This window comes from Copadichromis virginalis, linkage group LG13, assembly GCF_057382275.1.
Source record: "Copadichromis virginalis isolate Kocher_CV1m ecotype Utaka linkage group LG13, C_Virginalis_male_GT1.1, whole genome shotgun sequence".
NCBI lineage: Eukaryota > Metazoa > Chordata > Actinopteri > Cichliformes > Cichlidae > Copadichromis > Copadichromis virginalis.
In genome coordinates this window covers 18218480-18238297 of record NC_140630.1, presented here as the reverse complement: position 1 = coordinate 18238297, position 19818 = coordinate 18218480, and the positions used below count along the sequence as shown (strand labels likewise).

Genomic DNA, 19818 nt, shown 5'->3' with positions numbered 1-19818 from the left:
AACACTGCAAAGTATCTCATGTATTTCTGTTGATCTGAGGTTGTATTTTGTTTATTTTAAGACCTGCTAAAGATAAAACTTTCCATTATATCCTGAAAGAGTGTGTACTTTCTTTTTCACATGAATGCACTGCCAAAGACTAAATGAGAGCATATGGCACTGAAGTTCTACTGGGAGTTGAGAAACAGCAAACAGAATGACAGAACTGGGAATCAGAGGGTGAATGGACACTTTGTCAGGCTACCTTTCTGTGAACTGACAAATTGTATTCCCCTAAAAAAGAGTCATTACGCCCATCACTAGTCTGTAATCCCACACATCAACAATATTTCTCCAAGAACCTTAGCCTATGTATTTTGCACATTTCCCCTGAGGATCTTTAACACCACCCTTTTCTATACCTCCTACACAAAGTGACAATATTGTTATAATTACCAACAATATCATAAGCTACATTGTTAAGACTTGTTACATATGATACTATACAGCAGCTCATGCTGTACAGACAATATGATCGTCCACTTCATACCCAGATGTAGACAGATTGTGAAAACATGTATTGATACTGGACATCAGTGATTTTGGGGGGGAAGAAAACGGCTTCATGGCAATCCCCATCCACTTGTTTGTGTTTGACAAGCATGTACACTACAATTCATCTCCTGTACAGTTCATTTACACTCTGTTGCACGCTCTTTTTTTTCTTTATACATTGTCTAATGAGCTCCTTTATCTGCTTATTGGCAGTGCTGAGTCATTTTAAAGTCGGTCAGTCCATCAGCCCCAGGCTGGATATCCATTCCACCGGGATGAAACATGAAGGCATCAAAAAGCACAGGAGGCTTAACACAAGCACAACTGAACTCAACTGCTGTGGTAAAAATCTCAATCAACTAGTTAATAAAATGTTATGTTGAAATTAAACTACTTACTGGAATGAAGCCAACATGTAATCGTTTCTGCAATGACTGTCCAGTGAGTAGTTTAACTCGACATGGCTCTGGTAAAAGTGCACAAGGCTATTTTCATGCAAGGGCTCTCTGCAGAGCAGTTTGCTTCTAGCCCACTGTGTTAAAGAATAATCAAAACCTACACTCTCATGGTTTATTAAGAGACATGTATGTGTTTATAAAGAAAAAGACTGAAGACGGTAAAAGATGAAGACCAACACTATGGTAACAAGAAATAAAAAATGAAAATGAACCATGGTCAAGACAAACTTTTCTGAAAGGCCTTGTCTTTTGTTGGAAGATGTGTGGGCATTGTTGCTGTCTGTTGGTAATCAGCACGCTCGCTGCATCATATAATCTTAACAGCCTCCACATATACACACACATACATATTAGTCATACAGTGTTTCATTTCCCAAAGGAGAAATAGTTTTTATGTACTGTATTGTATTGTACTGTAGTGTGATATTGTGAATAAGTAGTTAGATATATGTGATAGATGATAGATGGATATTTTGTGATCAAACATAATGTTTTTTTTTTCATCTAAAAGGATCTACAACTTATTCTTTATCTTACAAAATGAAAGATTCTTTATTCTGCATCAACATATTGCGGTATATATCAGTTAAAGTCAATAGACAGTTCTTTAAATCCTTGCTTTTGTGTGGGTTTAGGTATTGAACTTTGTGTGGCTGGCCCTCTTGCACACATCTATACTCACATATAAATATGCATTTGCCAATAACATCCACGCTGTTTCATGCGTGGAATAGGTGTAGAGATAAAAGACCGATGTCTTTCGATTTCTTCTTCTTCTGAACCAAACATGTCAGACTGACTCTGTGGCTTCTTGAAGGTACTGCTCCTTGATGTTTGATATTTTCTTAATGATCTCTGCTAAGCTGGAATAGATGGCACAGCCTTCAAGGGCCTGAGGTTTGCTTGTTTTCTAAATGAGCTGAGGCGTAGGTCGACTCCAACTCCAAGTCTACCAGAATCTGCTTGCATGCAGGGATGCCTGGCCACAATCTACAGGTGTGTATTTGTGTATATGCACGTGTGCACTCCCCCTCGCTGATATGTGTTTTTTCGAGTGCAGTAAATGACATGGCTGTGTGCATTTCTATGTGCAAGTATGTGAATATGCAGGAAGCGAGAGAAAGAAAGTGAGAAACAGAGTGTGTTTGAGCGTGACCTACAGCTGTGATGTGGATCACTTGTATCCACTGTCGTGAATGAGAAGAATAAATAATTTAAGGTGCTCTCTGTTAGCCTTTTGATATTGAAGACAAGTGTATGTGAACGGAGCAGAGAACCAAGCAGTCCCACAGCTGGCCTAATTTGCCAGGATTCAAAGCAGCTTGACCTAAACCACCTGAGATGAATGCAGTCATTTAGCAAGAACAGACAGCTACGAGTCTCCCAGTAAGGTGGCCGTTTCCTTCCTTTCAGATTTCAGAGATGTTGCATAAAACCTAAGATTGCAATGTCAGTGCGTAAACAGACAGGCAAAGTGACCTCTCCTTGAAAAAGTCCCGCACTGAAATTTAGTCTAAGGAAGTGAAAGTCTGGAGAATCAGCTACAATGCAGAGATGGTGTGACTCATAGTAGCAGATGTGATGGAATGAGAGAAAATGTGAATGGAAAAAAATTAGAGCAAAAACAATCAATGAGTATTTTAGTTTGATAGCTCTTGGAGAGTGTAGGATATTTCTTCACAGAAACACTGGTTGCTGTGTCTAACGATTAGAGTATGTGTGGGTTCTGTTGCACTTGTGTTTATTCTGTTTTGTATCCAGCGTGTGTTTTTAAGCCAGCTCTTCTTCTGGAGGTGATACATTGTCGGCCCCAGCAGAGAGAGCATGAATGTTGTGAATCACCTCCTCGCCTTTTTCTTTCCACTCGTCCTAGAACCTGGTGCTCTCATGTTTCAGCATGCGGATGTTGGTAAGTGTGCCGCTGCCCCTGTGGTGGTATCCGTAAGCCTGGTGCTGCCCCTCCAGTCACCGAGCGCTGCTGCCCGACGACATGGTGCTGCTGGGACTGGAGCCGCCCGAGCCCCGGTCTTCAAACACGCTGATCTCAAGCTGAAAATTTGATGAATGTCAAGGATCACTGTGCGTTGTCGACAAATTCCATGAGAATTTAAAGCAATACAGTTTTAGAAACCTCAGTAAGGTATTTCAACTATTTGGGCAAGCCTAATCTGACCTTACTGTTCTTCAGTGTAACCAGTGGTTTGTTCTAAATCCTCTGTATTTCCATTCATGAAGGGTTCTCTTGTTTGCAGACTCCTCCAGGGTCTCCTTGACTTGATTATATGCAAAGAAATTGTTTTTCTTAATTGTGGAAAGAACTCTGCAATCTTATAATTTAGTAGCCTTCTATGGCCTTCTCCTGTTACTGTGTTGGCCAGTGGATTCCTACTTTTAAAGAAGAAAGTTAGCTTTCTCTCTTTTTCATCTAAATAAGAGCTTCCTTCTCTTGCATAAACTTGCAGCTCTTTGCACATCAGCGAGTTCCAGCGAATGGCTACCAAACGCAAGTTCAACACCAGATTTTTTATCTGCTTAGATTGTCATAAAATAACAAGGGAACATCTGGCTGTCGAACTGCTTGTCAGGAAATAGTGAAATTCCTTTTGAGCCACGGAGAATGGGAGACAATGTTTAAAAATTGCTTTTAATTCCTCAATGATTAAAAAATAATTTTGGATTAATGCTTTTTAGTTAAAGCAGAAACTCTGTTCCCTGATCACATCTCGTTGGTTTACTTAAAATCCACTGTGGTGGCGTAGCGACAAAAAGCGTGTCACTGTCCAGAAATGTATGAATCAAAGTTATCTGAACTCTCTGCTTACATTCATAAACCTTGGCAATGGTCTTACTGGACAGCGCTACTCTACTATCATCATATGTTGATTTTACTGTTAATAAAATGTTCACGAGGCTAAACTTAATTACTTGTGAAGGCTTCTACTATTCTATTGAAAAGGTCTGAGAGAGTCGAGCCTATGGGCTCTGCTCTTTAACGTAGTCAGTGGATTTTAATGGTGGCCTGTCTCTGGCACATGTCTATATTATGTTTACTTGTGTTTGTAGCTACATGAAGGTGAGGAAGCTGAGCCCCCAATAGGAGGACAGCTTCTGAACCATATGAACTCACATCAGAGTCTCTTGAAAAATTCCTTCTGCATCAAGGAAACCTGAGCTTATTAAAAAAACAACATAACAATAGTCTGCCATGAATTTCTTCCTTCTGGGTTTCTCCTTCGAGAATTCCTCTTGTCTGCGTCTCCCCCTTTGTTTGTTTATGTATTACTTTCTTTGTAGGCCTCTTCTTTTTTTATTGATAATAACTTTCTCTGTATGTCTCTGGTTTCTTTGCTTCCATTGTTTTCTCTCCTTTGAGACTGTCTGCTTCATTTATTAATATCACCTTTTAATTTCAACCATTCGTTCTCTGCATAACCACTCAGTTTTTTAAGAGTTGGTAATGGGTTGACCTGCAGCCCGTTTTTTTTCTTTGGGCCAGTGTGAGCCAGGACTGTGTGATGGTCTATTGGACACATTCACTCTCTCCATGTGTCTGTGCTGGTATCAGTCCAGCTGTCAATAGGAGATATAGTGCTGTCCACTCCTGAAAATGTAGCAATTCATCTATAAAAGAACAGCCACATGAAAACTTGGAAATCATTAAAAAGGCCTTGATATAAAACCTTACTTCCGATTGACCACATTAATATTATTTATTTTTTATTTTTTGCATATTTCCATATCAAAGCACAGAACTTTCTGTTTTTTTCAGAGCTTTTTTAAGATTTACTCACGATAAAAAATAGTTGGCCAGTGAACAGCTACTCTGCAGCAGCTGGACTTTAAGTGTCTTGTTCATGGGCATCCTGATGGTAATTTATGAAGAAGTTTTTTTCATCCATTTGCTGTATCAAATCCAGATGTTTCCACCAGTTTCAATAATTCTAACCAATGTCTTTCCACGCCATCTTTAAACTGTCTTATAAATGTTGAGCTGTCCTGTCTGGGCCTTTATCCACTATCTATTTGTTGCACAGAGATTACAGTAACATATGGGAGGAGGATACAACCCTCATTCCTCTCTCTATGGGGTCTGTGAGCAGCAGACCTCGAGGAGCGTAGATCTTCTCATTCTGCTCCTGGATGAAACCTGATATCTTCCTCAGCACCTGGAATAAAACAAGGGGGGCAGAGAGGTATTAGAACAAGTACCTCTGGAGGTAATCCAGATTTGATTAGAAATGTTGGAGGTAAGATGAAAACCCAAGCAGGACAATCAGGCTCCCATAAAAAAATAATAAGAGCGAACTGAGATTCAGTACCTGCCGACTACTTTTTCAGGATGCGTTCTGTGTTACACACAGTATCTAAAAGAGGTTAAATTGGCCCAAGTTACTTTAACCTCTGGAAAATATGAAAAATGAAAGAAACTAATTTGCAGTCCTTCTGCGCATACTTAGCATGCGGCATATGATACCAGCTCTGTCAAATCATTGCCCGGCTTTATTTTTCCTGCGCATTAAAATCCAAACTTAAAGTAATTCCATTATGCTCCAAGTATAGCAGCTATTTTTTCTGCATACTTCCAAGCCACTCTTGTCAAGCAGGGCTGCATGAATTGAATTACTAAAAATGATGAGTATGAGCTTTTCTCCTTTTGAACTTTTCCATTTGGAAGCTTGAGTTCCTAATTCAAAAGATGGCTCTCTTTAAGGCTAAATGTCATGCCTTGGTTAACTGTCAAGGCTCTAAAATATGAAGTGGACAGTTTATTTAGATTGCACTGGCAGTGGACGTTTTTCTCGGTTTTGCAAGTGAGCATTGCAGCAACTGTGCGAAAACCACAGAGCAGCAGTGGAGTGAATCTGTGCGGTTCAGGCCATGCTTTGGCACACAGATTCAAACAAGCATGTCTGTATACATTCTCTCATTCATTGCAACTGCACACAAACCGTTTTATCTGGAGATTTAAATAGTGTCTACGAAACCTAAGAACTGAATGTTGTTCCAGCGATGCTGCTGATAGCAACCAAATGTCTGCAGACTGATGGCCAGTAATGCCAAACAGGCAGCTATTAGCTAAAGTGGGTTTATTACAGTTTTTTCTGATTGCTTAAGCACATTTTTTGTAACTATTGGCTAATTTTGCAAAACTCTTCACACAAATAAGAAAACCTGTCACCCAATAATCAAAACATTGTAGTTCTCTTGCAAAAGCGAACACAGCTAGACTAACTCTTCACACCTTCGTAAAAATGGTGTTTCCGTATCAAACAGTACACACAAGCCATCATCTACTAAGCACACAATGCGCCAACTGCACACTGATGGTATGAATATAAAACACATCTGGCCTTTGCTTTCTCTGTGCACAAGGTAGGCTATGTCAGTTTGAGCTCATACTTCTGTCATAGATCCATAAGCATAGAGGGATCCAAACTTCAAGTACTGGTGTTTATTCAAACACATCAAAACAAACACAAGTGTTCATTTCCAAGTATAGGATTATTTGCAATCGCCATAATGACTATATGGGTTACTTGGTCTGCAGTGAACATGCTTCCTCTGCCCCCAGCATCTGGTCATCTAGCAATTCTGTAAAGTAACAATTTCCGTATTTTTACATCAATGGTATTGGTGTGTTTCTCATTGGCATACGGCAGTGCTACAAATCTTTGTGCGAAGTGACTGTACTAACCGATTCTCATTTCAAGATGTCCCTATGGTACTTGCTACAGTGTAGCGGCTCGAGTTAGGCTGGACCCGTTGGCCAGCTACCCTCAGGGTCACTCCACGGTTGATTACATGGTCCACTATTGTAGCTCTGATGTCATCAGCAATTCTATTTCTTACTCTTCCTACCCTTCCTCTCCCCCCTCCTCATCTTCCTCTCCCCCCTCCTCGTCTTCCTCTTGCTCCTCCTTGTCCTTGTCGTCCTCTTCATCCTACTTCTTCACCTCCACGTCCTCTTCCTCGGCCTCCTCTACTTCTCACTCTTTCTGCTCCCTCCATTGTACTCCGCACACACAGCTTACCTGTATTATAGTGCTTAGGCTGATTGCAAAGTGAACTAATTATCTAAAAAAGTTTTGACATGTGAAAGTGTGCCAGACAGTTGGCAAATTAGTGTTAATGATAGCCATACATGTGTATACTTTTGCTAGGAGTGTGTTGGAAATTTGGTAATTGAGTGTTGTGCAGTGAATTGTGCCTACAGTTTTGCAAAGTGTGTGTTACAAAATTGCAAACTGAGTGCAAAGCAGTTTTTGTGCTTTTAGTTTTGCAAACTCAGTGAGTGGTTTTGCTATAAGTCTGAATAGTTTTAGAGATTGTGCTACAGGAATCACAGTTAGGGTTTAAGCATTCAGAAAAAACTGTAAAACGGCTTATTCAGCCTTAGCTATGCCTCCATGGGAACAAATCATGCTGATGTACCACGGCTCGCCTAAACTCTGCCAGTGTCATGTCGGCCAGCGCCGTGTTCCTCTGTGCCTCATTTGCACCCACAGAGCTGCTGCCGCTACACATGTTAACCAATATGTACAACTCTATTAAAGAGAGCTTATTTAAATTCTTTATGATTTTCTAGAGATGCTGTACATTTCCTCAGGTCTGAGGAGGAGACAGGAGAAGCATTTGCTTGCTGTGACTTCTTCCAACTACTACCTGCCCTGTTTTAACAAGGGCATTGCACAGATTTTATAATATTTGGCAGGGTGCAGACTCTCTCATGTCCAGCGCCGCTGATTCATACATTTGCATTCCTAAGTACAGCTCTGCTGCGTAATGACTTCAAAGTTTCCGAGCTGCAGTAAGTGTGAAAATGGTTCTATTGAACATGACAAATTCACATCCTTTTTTGTGAGTTAGCTAAAGGTCATTGCAGCACACAGCCTAGAGTGATTAAAACAACACTAAGCAGTTCACTGAGCACTGTGCTCCTCTAGTATGTCAAAGGCCTCGTACAGCTGCAGGCCCAGCTGCTTATACAGTGACCCTTGTTAGTGGAGACTAAACAACAGAAGAAATATTTTTTGTCTCCCATTGGAAAAAGATACTTTTGCAATAAAATGTCTGGAAAACATTAGGACATTGCGTTTCTCAGTGAAAAGACATTGAACTGAAGCCATCGAAATTCAGCGGTTTTGCCCCGCTGTTCTTTAAATCAGTGAGATCCATGTGAAATAGCGCTGAGCACAAAGCAATCAATATTTGACTTATAAGATATCCACACATTTCTTAATGCAACACAAACCATTTCCTTTGCTACAAACTCCAAGAGAATCAAGCATCGCGGTAAAGTGGCAGAGAGACACACAGAGGAGCCCTGACTAATCAGTTTACTGTGGTTCAGGGAAAAGGCCAATCCTTTCACTTGCTAGCGAGCTCTCGGGGCAGCTCAATCCTCTTCGGTGTAACAATATGACAGTCAAGTATCCAAGCTGTGCCTGTGTTGTACTGGCATGTGTGTGTGACAGCCCTTCTGGGAAAAGCTTTGTGTTTGTGACAGCATACGCACAATCCCCTGCTTATGCTACCAAATGCAATATAAAGGATTTTATGCGTGTGTACACGTGTCCTTTAGAAACCCATACTGTATGTTCAGCTACATTCTTGTCAATAATACGAGAAGAAAAGTAGAAGATGGAGGGCACAAAGTGTGCGTGAGGGAAGTCTTGTGAATGTTTTTAAGCACATGTATCTGTTCTGACATGCTGGGAGCAATCAGTGTCCTTTGATGGTGTGAGATGTAAGCATCAAGGGACTCCAGTGAATCTGCACCCTGATCTGCGAGCGCTGTGTTGTGGGACTCGGACGCACATGAACATGCAGCATCAACTTGGGTGGGTACACTTTATCATCATCAGTCATAATGTTGTTCAGCCAAGATGGCTGAGTTAAGCAAGCAAATAAACAACTCTCCTGAGAAACTGATAGAATCTCAGGATCTTAATGGGGCAGCACCCAGCTGACAGGGAGATGAAAAGAGCCTCAGACTAGGCAATTTCTGCATGGCTTCAACTCAGCAATAAGTCCTTTTGTACTTCTTGGTCAAGCTCCTAGTACCTCTGTAGTCCTTTGATGAAGAAATGTTTACAAAATGCAACAAGACAAGGGAGATGACAGAGATCAGAACAGAGAGGAATGCTGAAAACTTCATGCAGCTCCAGTTCTATCTAAAACGGCGGCAGGTACACACAAAATCACAAGAGGATTAATCACGCTCGCTGTGTCTGCCTATGCGGTTGTGTTATGTGTGCGTGTGTTCCTGTTCCATTTCAGTGACTAACAAGCAGCTACACAGCCATGCGGAGCTTTAACCACCTGCCCTTTGTCAAGATGGGCATCTTGGTTGCACTTTAGGTAAGCGTCAGCTGGCATGCCATGCCTTATCCAGCGGCACACTTGTGTGGCCTTTAGAGTGAGTTTTAAACTCTGGTGGACAGACAGAGAGAGAGATTGCATCTCCTAGAACTGTGTGTTCTCTTCTTAAAGAGCCGGATGAGGCTTAATGTTTTTTTGAGTGGGAAAGAGTTGAATTCAATAGAAATTGACACATAGGGGAGAAAATAACACTTCTGTAAGTGGAGTTCATCACTGCGCATTAAAAGGTTCACCTTCATCTCACATTCTGAGATTCTGGGCTCTGTCCACTGAGGCATTTGTGTGCATCTTTTGCTGTTTTTTTTTCCAGGTTCCTCAGTCTCCTACCAAGGCATGTGGGATACGTGCAGCATGAATAATGTGCTATCACTTGTGAACTGTGTTTGGGTTTGCATGGCGTTTTCGCTATGCCTGTGCAATACCCAGAGAAGAGAGTGCAATACAGGTTGTCTTGTGCTGCAATTTAAAGACACATTCTAGTTCAAGATGTGGTTTCAGGTTTGAAAAGGGAGACAGTATAGAAGATGCTCACTGAACTCCATACAAAACATAAAAAAAGCTCATAAAGTGAGCCTGAGGAATAGATGGTGGCTGAATCGAAGTGTGCAGTAAACTGAAAGAATAGTTGTATTTACAGCAAAAGTCTGTTGTTTTACCTACAGCAGATCTTAAAGACGGTTAATGGAATAATAATTGTATTTTTATATTTAAAAGGCTAATTTTAACTCATTTTAAAGCTACAACCTCTATAAAAAGCAGCAAACTGAAACAAAAACATGACAAGTTAAAAAAAGTTGTAATTATACAGTATTTCCACCCAAAATGTAATATTTTGTGTACACAGACTTCTTACCTTTTCATATCGCGTTTCCATGCAGAGGAAGATGATATAAGCTGTTGCACAAGCCAGACATCCTTCCAGGTACGACTGACCTCCAATTTTTTCAGCCTCAGCATAATAAGAGTTAAGGGTCTTCACTGTCTCCTCAAGTAAAGTTCGTTCAATCTACTTATAAACAAAAACAAACAAGACCAACAGCGGTTGTAAGAATGGCACAAGTGAAATATGTTCTGTTAGCCTGCCAAATATGCTGCCTGTATTCTACTCAACCCAAAATACAATTTTTTCAAGGAATTAAAACAACAACAACTTTGATTACAGAATATGGAAAACCTGATGAACAATTACTTACAACTACGACAGCAATCTATTTTTTCCATCTGACAGAGAACATTTGCAGTAAATCATTTAAATAAATAGCACATTCTCTCACACAGTCTTTAACTAAAGGCATCTACTTTTGCTTTAACTGTTCACACATGCATACATTCAGGAGATGTTAGATGGGGAGAAACATATATATTACTTATACAACAGACATTTGCATCCATTTGTGGATGATGCCCTTGTAATTATTATGCATAATGTGTGCATTTCAAATATTAGCTTTTTGCTTTTGAGGACCATCATTACAGGAATTAGACGTTTCCTGGTTTAAGAAGCATCCCATATGCACAAGTGTTGTTTTAAGTGTATCTGCATCTATCTGTGAGTTTAGCTTAATAGACAAGGCTACAGTACGGGCCATCAATCTTTCTGTATCAGTCAAATTAGAGTTATATGAAGTGGGGGGTTATATTGCCTTTGTCTAGGTATTTGAGTTTGTTTGGACTCACCCTGTTGTCAAGCTCTGAGGGAAACTTGGCCTGGAATCGGCACACAGTTCCTTCACTGTAGTCTCTCTGTATAAACACCTTGGTGACCAGCGATGGACTGTGCCGGAGCTCCTGAAGGTTGTGGAACTAAGAAGATACAAAACAGAAGAAAAAAACAGAAAAATTAATTTTGTGGTCAAGAATACATTTCAATTCATACAGCACTCCATGGCTATAATGATATATATATATATATATATGTAGAGAGAGAGAGAGAGAGAGAGAGAGAGAGAGAGAGAGCTATAACCCAGACTGGTTTGTTTGGAAAGGTTGCCAAGAAGAGGACTCCTCCCTCTAAAACGAACATGGCTGTGCAGCTTAGGTTTGCCAAATTGCATCTGAACGAACCACAAGACATCTGGAACAATGTCCTTTGGAGGTTAGATGACAGCAAAAGCACAAACAGCGTATCTGCACAAACATCTCATACCAACTGTAAAGCACGGTGGTGTAGGGTTGATGATTTGAGCTTGATTTGTAGCAACAGGATCTCCTCCTCTGTCCTCTGATCTCCTTGTTTACCAAAGCATTAGTTAAATGTGAGGCCATCTGTCTGATAGCTAAAGCTTGGCCCAAATTGGGTCGTGCAACAGAAAAGTAATCCCAAGCACAGCAGCAATGGCTGAAACAGAAACGAATCAAGATGTTGCAATGGTCCAGATGAAGTCCAGACCACAATCTGAATTAAATGCTGTAGTGGGACCTTATGAGAGCTGTGTATAAGTGAATACATGCAAACCTCAGTGAAATGAAGCAACACTGTGAGCCAGAATGCCTCTCCTATGATGTGAGAAACTGATAAGGTCACACAAAAGAAAAAGACAAAATACTTCAAGTTCTTGCTGCTAAAGGTGGCGTTACAAGCTGTTGAATCATGGAATGTTCTTAGTTTTTCACAGGACTGCAGAAATGAAAGTGTAAAAAGGCTTTTGCTGCACAATAAAATTTAAGTTTAAGTTTGAAACTCAAGAACTGATGCGATGTTAATGCACCAACATCTTTGACTTAAAGTAGCTGGCACTCTCATTGCTGTCTTCCAACATCAAAATTGATGTTGGAACATTAAAAGACTGGTCTTTACAGCACTTTGTTGGTGAACAGTGTGTTTTACACCCAGTCATTTACATTAAAAGCATACAGCAACAAGCAAGTGGGGCACTGTAAACTTATCCCCTGCTGATCTAAATTACTGTCCTCAAGAGGACGGTAATAAGGGATACGGTAAAAGTATGCAGGAAGAGGAGAAGGCAGGGAGAAGGAGAGAAAATAAGGTGGGAAATATGAGGTTGTGTTCACTTCAGACAGAACCTGAAATCATTTTATAAAAACACTATGGTTCATATGATAAGCTAAACATTTGTGCAGCTGTTAAGTTTTTTCTTTTTTTAAAGGCTTGGCCAGTTACAGCAGGGTCACTGTGACCTATATATTATCCAAGTACATGCTTGTACATGCAAGAGGCAGAGAAAGACTTTCCAAAAATTTGGGATACAGTGCATACGTCAATAGAGAATTCAATTTGCAGATCATTTCAACCTTGCAGTTATTTGTAAATAGTAGAAAGAGAACATATTTAATGAAACAGGGTTTTAAAAAGTCTAAAAAATTAACAAAAGTTTAAATGGAGGCCACAAAAGACTGAAAAGATATGTCATGCTAAAAATCTTTGCCAGAAATGAAAGGCAGCAGATGGAAATAGTTAGATTAGTTACAATTTAACAATAGCACTTTTTAGCATGAAACTGCAAGAAAGAATTCATGGATTTCATTATCTGTGGTCAGTAATGTGGTGAATTATAAATCAAGCAAAATGTCACAGACAATACTGAGTAGCTGGAACTACACCTAATTAAAACAGTAATTTTTAATTACATGCTGGTGTTGTAATTACGTGGCTCATGAACACGTCTTAGAACCATGTCAGTGCATCCACAAAGTCAAGTAAAAACACATGTAACCAAGAACAGGAAATATATGAACAATATCCAGGAAACACTACTGTCTTGCCTAAGCCTCTGATAATTTAAAATAAATGAAGGTGAATCCTCAGAGTTAAGAAGGAAAGGGCCCTCCAGCCTGTTATCAGTGCAGACTTCAAAAAGCCTCCCTTAATGATGGCATAGTGCATTAGTTCACATGGCCAGGATAACTTGCACATCTGTACACACTATGAATGCTAAATAATATATTGAGATTTTGGAGCAACAGATGCTGCCTTGTGGACATGTTCAGTCAGCAGGGAAAAAGCACATTCTACTGATATTATATCAGGATGTTTCCACGTCTGCAGTTTGGATCATTGGATCATAAAAAAATGACGAAGACAAACTGTTGAGGAGCTGAAATACATCAAGCAAGAGAGCTTATCTTATAGACCTTAGTATTTAAGTATAGTATTTACTGATAAATAATCAAGTTTAAATTACTTTAAAAACACTGCATCTTTTTGGCAGTAGCCAGACTTAGTACAGTGCCAGCCTTTCATCTCTATATATGGTGTATCACTCACGAGCAGGAATAGCATCCAAGCTGCTATTTTTGTCTGCTAACAGCCACAGTCATCCATCTCACAGCCAGAGCTTTTAATACACCCCCCTCCCCAAAACACACACACAGTTTTGGGGGTTTTTTTTGCTTTCCCTGTCTCTCGCCACCACGGAGCCCTCACTCTTTCTAGTGTTATCTTCAGGCTATCATGATGAACAACAAGTCCTTCTATTAATAGAAGCAATTTACAGTTTCAGCACAGAGCTGAGCATCATTTATCCAAGTCAGAATCAGCTGGCCACAAGAGAGACTCATTAACATCACGCAGGTCCGTCTTTTATGAACGTGTGCATGTGAATGTGATGCTATACATACATGCACTGCATGCATGTACATACGTTAGATGTCTTTTTAGAATTGAGGACAGTTGGCCCCGTCCTGACCAACAGACCTCTGCCTTACATGTCTGTACTACACATAACTTACACTAAAAGAAGAAAGGCGGGTGTCTCCCTCCCTGTGATTTGCCTAAACACGAGGCTTCACAGTATCCCAATCTTGCACTCCATGCAACTAAAGCCAATGAGATTAAAGCTGGAGAAACACTCTCAAATTCAGTCTCATAAGAGGCTACATATTTAACCTTTTAACCTGTCTTCTTGCCAAAGCTCCTTTAGACTGAGTGACATCAATAATCATAATTATGCCATCAAACTGGGAAATCAGACTAATAAAACATCTTTGTCAAACTCATTGCCATATTTCATGATATTTCATGACCTGCATTTACTAGACCAAGTCTGCTGGTGGAGATGAGTATCAGGGGTGATTTTTAATAAAAGGACAGAAGGGAGAGTGAGAGGGGAAATTTAAAAGATGGTAGTGAGATCTGCTTTTATGAATGGTTTCAATTGAGTATCAGTAACGAAATAACAAGAGGCAAAGCTGGAGGTGTCAGAGTTGAAAATGCTAAGATTTTCAGGGTGACCGTTAAGACAGGATTAGAAATGAGTATATCAGAAGAATGGTTCAGGCTGAGCAGTTTGGAGACAAGGTTAGAGAGGCAAGGACGAGATGGTAAATGGTAAATGGCCTGTATTTATATGGTAAATGGCCTGTATTTGTATAGCGCTTTTCTAGTCCATAGGACCCCAAAGCGCTTCACACTACATTCAGTCATCCACCCATTCACACACACATTCACACACTGGCGATGGCAAGCTACATTGTAGCCACAGCTGCCCTGGGGCGCACTGACAGAGGCGAGGCTGCCGGACACAGGCGCCACCAGGCCCTCTGACCACCACCAGTAGGCAACGGGTGAAGTGTCTTGCCCAAGGACACAACGACCGAGACTGTCCAAGCCGGGGCTCGAACCGGCAATCTTCCGATTACAAGGCGAACTCCCAACTCTTGAGCCACGATCGCCCACAAAAAAAATATATATATATACAGAGGAAAGACCACAGAGAAGATTCATGGATGCAGGGAAGGAGGGTTAGTGTGACAGAAGAGGATGCTAGGGGTAGGGTGAGATGAGGGCTGATGACTTACTCACATAAGTTACTGTGTTGACCCCTAAAGACAGCAGCCAAAAAAAAGTAAGAGTACCTGGACCAGTAGGACCCGGGTGGATGGGTCTGACTCGTTATCTATGACAGTTTTATACTCACTCGAGAGTTACTTCCAGTTGATGAAACAGCTATTTTTCATGTATGCTATCGAACACAAAAAAACTTTCTTAGTCTTCTGGTGGTGATATGAAATGCTGAAGTATCTCTGTATATTTATACCTTGAAGACAAACAGGTTTATCTTGGTAGACTGCTTGTATTTCCTCTATGGGAGCCAAGGGTTCAAATCTGGTCTATTCCTGCATTTAAATATAGTGCAGAAGCAGACACCAATGTTAAAGTGTGATACTGATCACACAGGCCTCTGTTAAGAAGTTCTGCATGGTGCTACGCTGTCTGACTTCTAGTTCCACCCACCCATCTTTAACGTTATGTTTAATATTTTTTTGCCTGCACACTGATTAGATTTCAGAAAAACGTGCCTCACCAGGTAACAAGCGCATAGAAAGGTACTGCATCAAGTAAACAAGGATGAATAAAAACCACATAGATAATCTTTACTGCATGGCAATGACAGACATATCCTAAATTACTAAATAATAAACTGCTGTCCCCTTATACGCAGTTCATTACAATTTTATTGTGAATAATTTTCTTGAAGGACTTTCATACGATGAACAAAAAAAGAGCATTTTCATACCCTATGAGCATACTCTGCCAATTTGAGTAGACAAAAAAAAAATGTAATCAAACGCAAAATGCATCAGTGAAATCTGTTGACTGAGAAAAATATAATTTTTTCTCTGTCATATTCTTTCAGTCCTACATGCTGAATCAAACCCACACTTTAATTCCTGCAGTTTGCATCTGTAGATCTGTGAGCCTCATTGCTCTGACGTGTTTCCTAGTTAAGTCACTCCGACTCAGGGAGCACATACAGACGGCACGGGTGAGTGCTGCCAGTGGGCAGGCATTGCAAACGGTACACAGACGATTACAGCACAGTAAATGCACCCAGATTTAGAAACTTCATTCTTGTTTTCTGCAGCCTTTCAGCATGTTTTGTTACACTCAGCTCCCTTTTGAGCCCTTCATAATATAAGTGATTCTCTGCCATTGAGAGCAGAGTTTTTAATGCTTGCTGCCAAGCTGGGTTATCCAGAGGTCTATAAATCAATAATGTTTTGACAGTGTTGACAAAACTGTGAGACTGTCATGACATCTAGGTCGAAGAACAGTAACTGTTGGACCAAAGCTTATAGAAGAAATTATTTTCATGAAAAAGGACGACTTTTTTCTTTTCCTTTTCTCAGTGGGGAGCTAAGTCTGTGCAGGTCTCTGTGGGGATTTCAGTGCTTTTGCACATTATTTCTTAACAGTGTCATACTCAAGCTGGAGCAAACCTACAGTCTGCGAGGAAACTCTGGCAGTAGTGGACTTAATGGATCCAGAGAGTGTCCATCCATGCAGCATAAACAGTCTGCAGAATGAGCTGAGTGTTACTCAACACTTAATGCAGTCGTTTGCTGACTTGGCAAACAATAAATGTCATAGAATGAGTTCTAATATAATATGTGACAGGGAAGTAGAGACAGGCTGAGAGGCAGATGGATAGGAAGCAAACTGTGGTGCTCATCTCAGACTCAAATCACCGATGGTTACAAACTGCAGCAGCCTGTTCGCATTAAATATGGCATGGATAATTGATGGGCTTTGGACATTAAATCTGTCCTAGGTGCATACACTGCATGTGTTTGGGTGCGTGTGCATGTTGTGTTCCTGTGTAGGCATGTGTGTGCCTGTGTGTGTCTGTGTGTAATTGATGGGGCTTGGACAGGGATACTGGCAGACCACCAAAGGAAGTCAGGGACACTCTGCCAGGGTCTTGCAGGCTCCGAAAAAAATATATGCATCGATCTTGCCAAGCTTCTTATCCCCTGCACCTTTACCTGCAGAATCACTATTTAAGAATTATACCTTCACTCAGAAATAAGTTAGATGGTCATGTATGTACAGCCACACGCATGCAAACACACTGTTGTATGAATATAACCAAATGTGCTGTCTCCTGAGATCATGATTATGATAATGTCTTCACCAATATGGTGATGCAAACTGACGGAGAGGAAGACGTGCTGCTCAGCCTGATGGCTTTTAGGGTATTTTGGCAGGTACCTCTGTGACTGATTTTCTGAGTGTTATAGCATCACAACTGTGCTACATATAGTCACAAAACTGCAAGTATGTAGTTGGGTTGTGGATATGTTTAGTCTGATCCATGAGTACTGAGAAAATGACACTTTAATTTGTCCCACAGCACAGTGTGTCTGTTTAATGTATTTTTGACTTCCATGTATCTTTACATGATGTACAAACATATAATCATTGACACACAAGGCTGGGGTTTGATAATTCATCGCAGCTGGCTGGTTATCCAGCAGTTGTGCTCTGTGATACTAACCAATAACACTAACAGTTATGGGATCTCTGCATTTTCTTGAATAAATAATTTCCATGTTTTTTTGTGGGCGTGAAGGAAATCGGACAGTGGAGAGTTAAGTGTGTGGCAGGGATAAAGATTTATCGAGCTGATTTAAAAGTATGACCAAGGCAAAGACATGGTTAGGCTGTCCCTGTCCATGGTGCTGACTGCTCCATCATCATTACCACTGTCATCAGCCTCCTCCGCTTTGAGCCTACTGGAGCTGTCTGAGTGATACTGGTTTCTGTTTTTTATCAGGCAATGCCTGAGAAAGCAGTATCTGTGTTGGAAGGGGAAAGGAAAACAAACACTTGTTTATCAGACGATATTAGTCACAGCTTCTAAACACTGATTAAAGTAGAAGAAATTGAAGCCGGGGAAGGAAAAAAATGTCCTGACGTAAGGATACTGTTACACGACTTCAAATTCACACAGCTCTCAAGATCCAGTCGGCTGATTTGATTGAAATAAAACAGCGTTCACCCGAACCACGATAAGACACAGAAATCGGAGGCACAATAGGTAAGACATTCAGTTACAAGACGGCAATTCTCAAGCTGGATTTCTTAGAAAAACAGCAAAGGGAGGTGCACAATACATCTTGGAGCTTTTTTCATAAAGCACTCACAGAAAATGTAAAGAATTTCCTTACCTCTGTCGCCATATTGCAGTGAGTGGGTTGCGGGATCTGTCCCGTGCTGAAAACGGCAACCGTTTGCGCGTGCTGTTTGGGACAACGCAACTACAGCCCGCCGGTAAGCGGTCGCCCGCGTGCACGTGTGTGTGCGTGACTGCGCGCGCTCCTGCTGGAGACTCCTGCGGGATGCGGTCACTGGTGGTTATGCTAATCTGAATTTCTGTTTATCCAGAATAATCTGCTTTCAGATTCAGTCACAGTTCAGAAAGCAAACGGAGGTTACTTTGAAGCATCAGCAGTTTATTTGGGTTAGTTTTTCCTTTTTTGCCCCCCTTTTATTTTAGGGCTATATTAATAATTACATTGGTTATCAATAATTCAAACAAAGTGCCCTGGCTGCTGCTTCTGTTTGTGACCAGTCAGGATGCCCAACAATCGCTTTATCTTAGTCCTGTTTCTACAGCGTGGAGTATTAATAATAATGATGATAAAAATGGTCATTGGGTATTAGATCATCACATTGAATGATAAAGTGATTCCACTGGGAATATTACAGGAAAGTTTGTTTTTTTTTAAACAGATGACTCACTCTTAACTGCTAGCATGCAGAAATACTTCTGTTCAGTCATACTGTACCCTGTTTTCATATCTAGGCACTTGCTGCATTTTTCCCTTCAAGAAACAGAAAATTCTTCCACGTCATGGACACACCAAGGTCTTACCTGAGGTGAATTATTTAGAAGGTTGGCTTAAAATTCAAAAACGCGACTAAAATGTGGTAGCATGATAAAGACTTATATGTTTGTGCTACTGAAAATGTTTTTCTTTAGATAAAAATGAGAGAATGAAGAACTACAGGGAGTAAAAAGACTTTGTTTGACACCATGAATGCAGTGTGCTGAAATGAACGACTTCCCTGGCAAACTCCCTCAAATCAAACACAGGCAATGCAAACACACATTATATTTAGAAAGACACAACAGCAAGCAACTCTTGTGAATGGAAACAGAATCCAAAAATAAGACAGGAGTGCTCTAGCAAAAAGAAAATTATGCAAAACTAATATTATCTGCCAAGATCACTGCTTGCTCCAGATTGCTTGAAAAGATGTGTATCTAATCACACACTGGCACAGATTCCTTTGGGCTGTGTTTATTTATATCCACATTCACATGTTTTGTTTGCATGTGAATCTGTGTGTGTGTTCTCCATATGACAGTCTCTGATATATCTTAAGCTCAGTCACATGTACACGTTATTAGGCACGCTGACCGCACCATTTGCCTGAGCTGAAACACCCTATTATTCAGCTGATGCGGTTTTTAGTGTAAATATTTAATTTATGTGCATATTGAAGTGGAATACATTGCAGTGAAACTCCTACACTGCAACACGAAGAAATGCCCATCACACACCCGAATACAGGTGACTTTAAAAAATCTTGAAGAAACATAAAAAAAGAATATCTAATGCATATTTAATGCATTATCTGATTTGTCAACATCACAAAGCTAAATTTTGACACAGTTTTAAACCTAAATAATCCCAA

The 19818-nt window shown here is 40.5% G+C and overlaps 1 protein-coding gene across 1 annotated transcript; it reads right to left on the bottom strand.

The window, feature by feature from the left end:
* Positions 1-99: 99 nt before the first annotated feature.
* golga7bb (golgin A7 family, member Bb) lies at positions 100-18432 on the bottom strand. The gene is made up of 5 exons (XM_085477724.1): positions 18285-18432; positions 11052-11177; positions 10228-10380; positions 5057-5158; positions 100-3041 (listed from the first exon to the last, which is right to left on the bottom strand). The coding sequence occupies exons 1-5, from the start codon at positions 18294-18296 to the stop codon at positions 2958-2960; spliced, it is 477 nt and encodes a 158-aa protein (XP_085333850.1). The 5' UTR covers positions 18297-18432; the 3' UTR covers positions 100-2957.
* Between the last annotated feature and the right edge of the window lie 1386 nt (positions 18433-19818).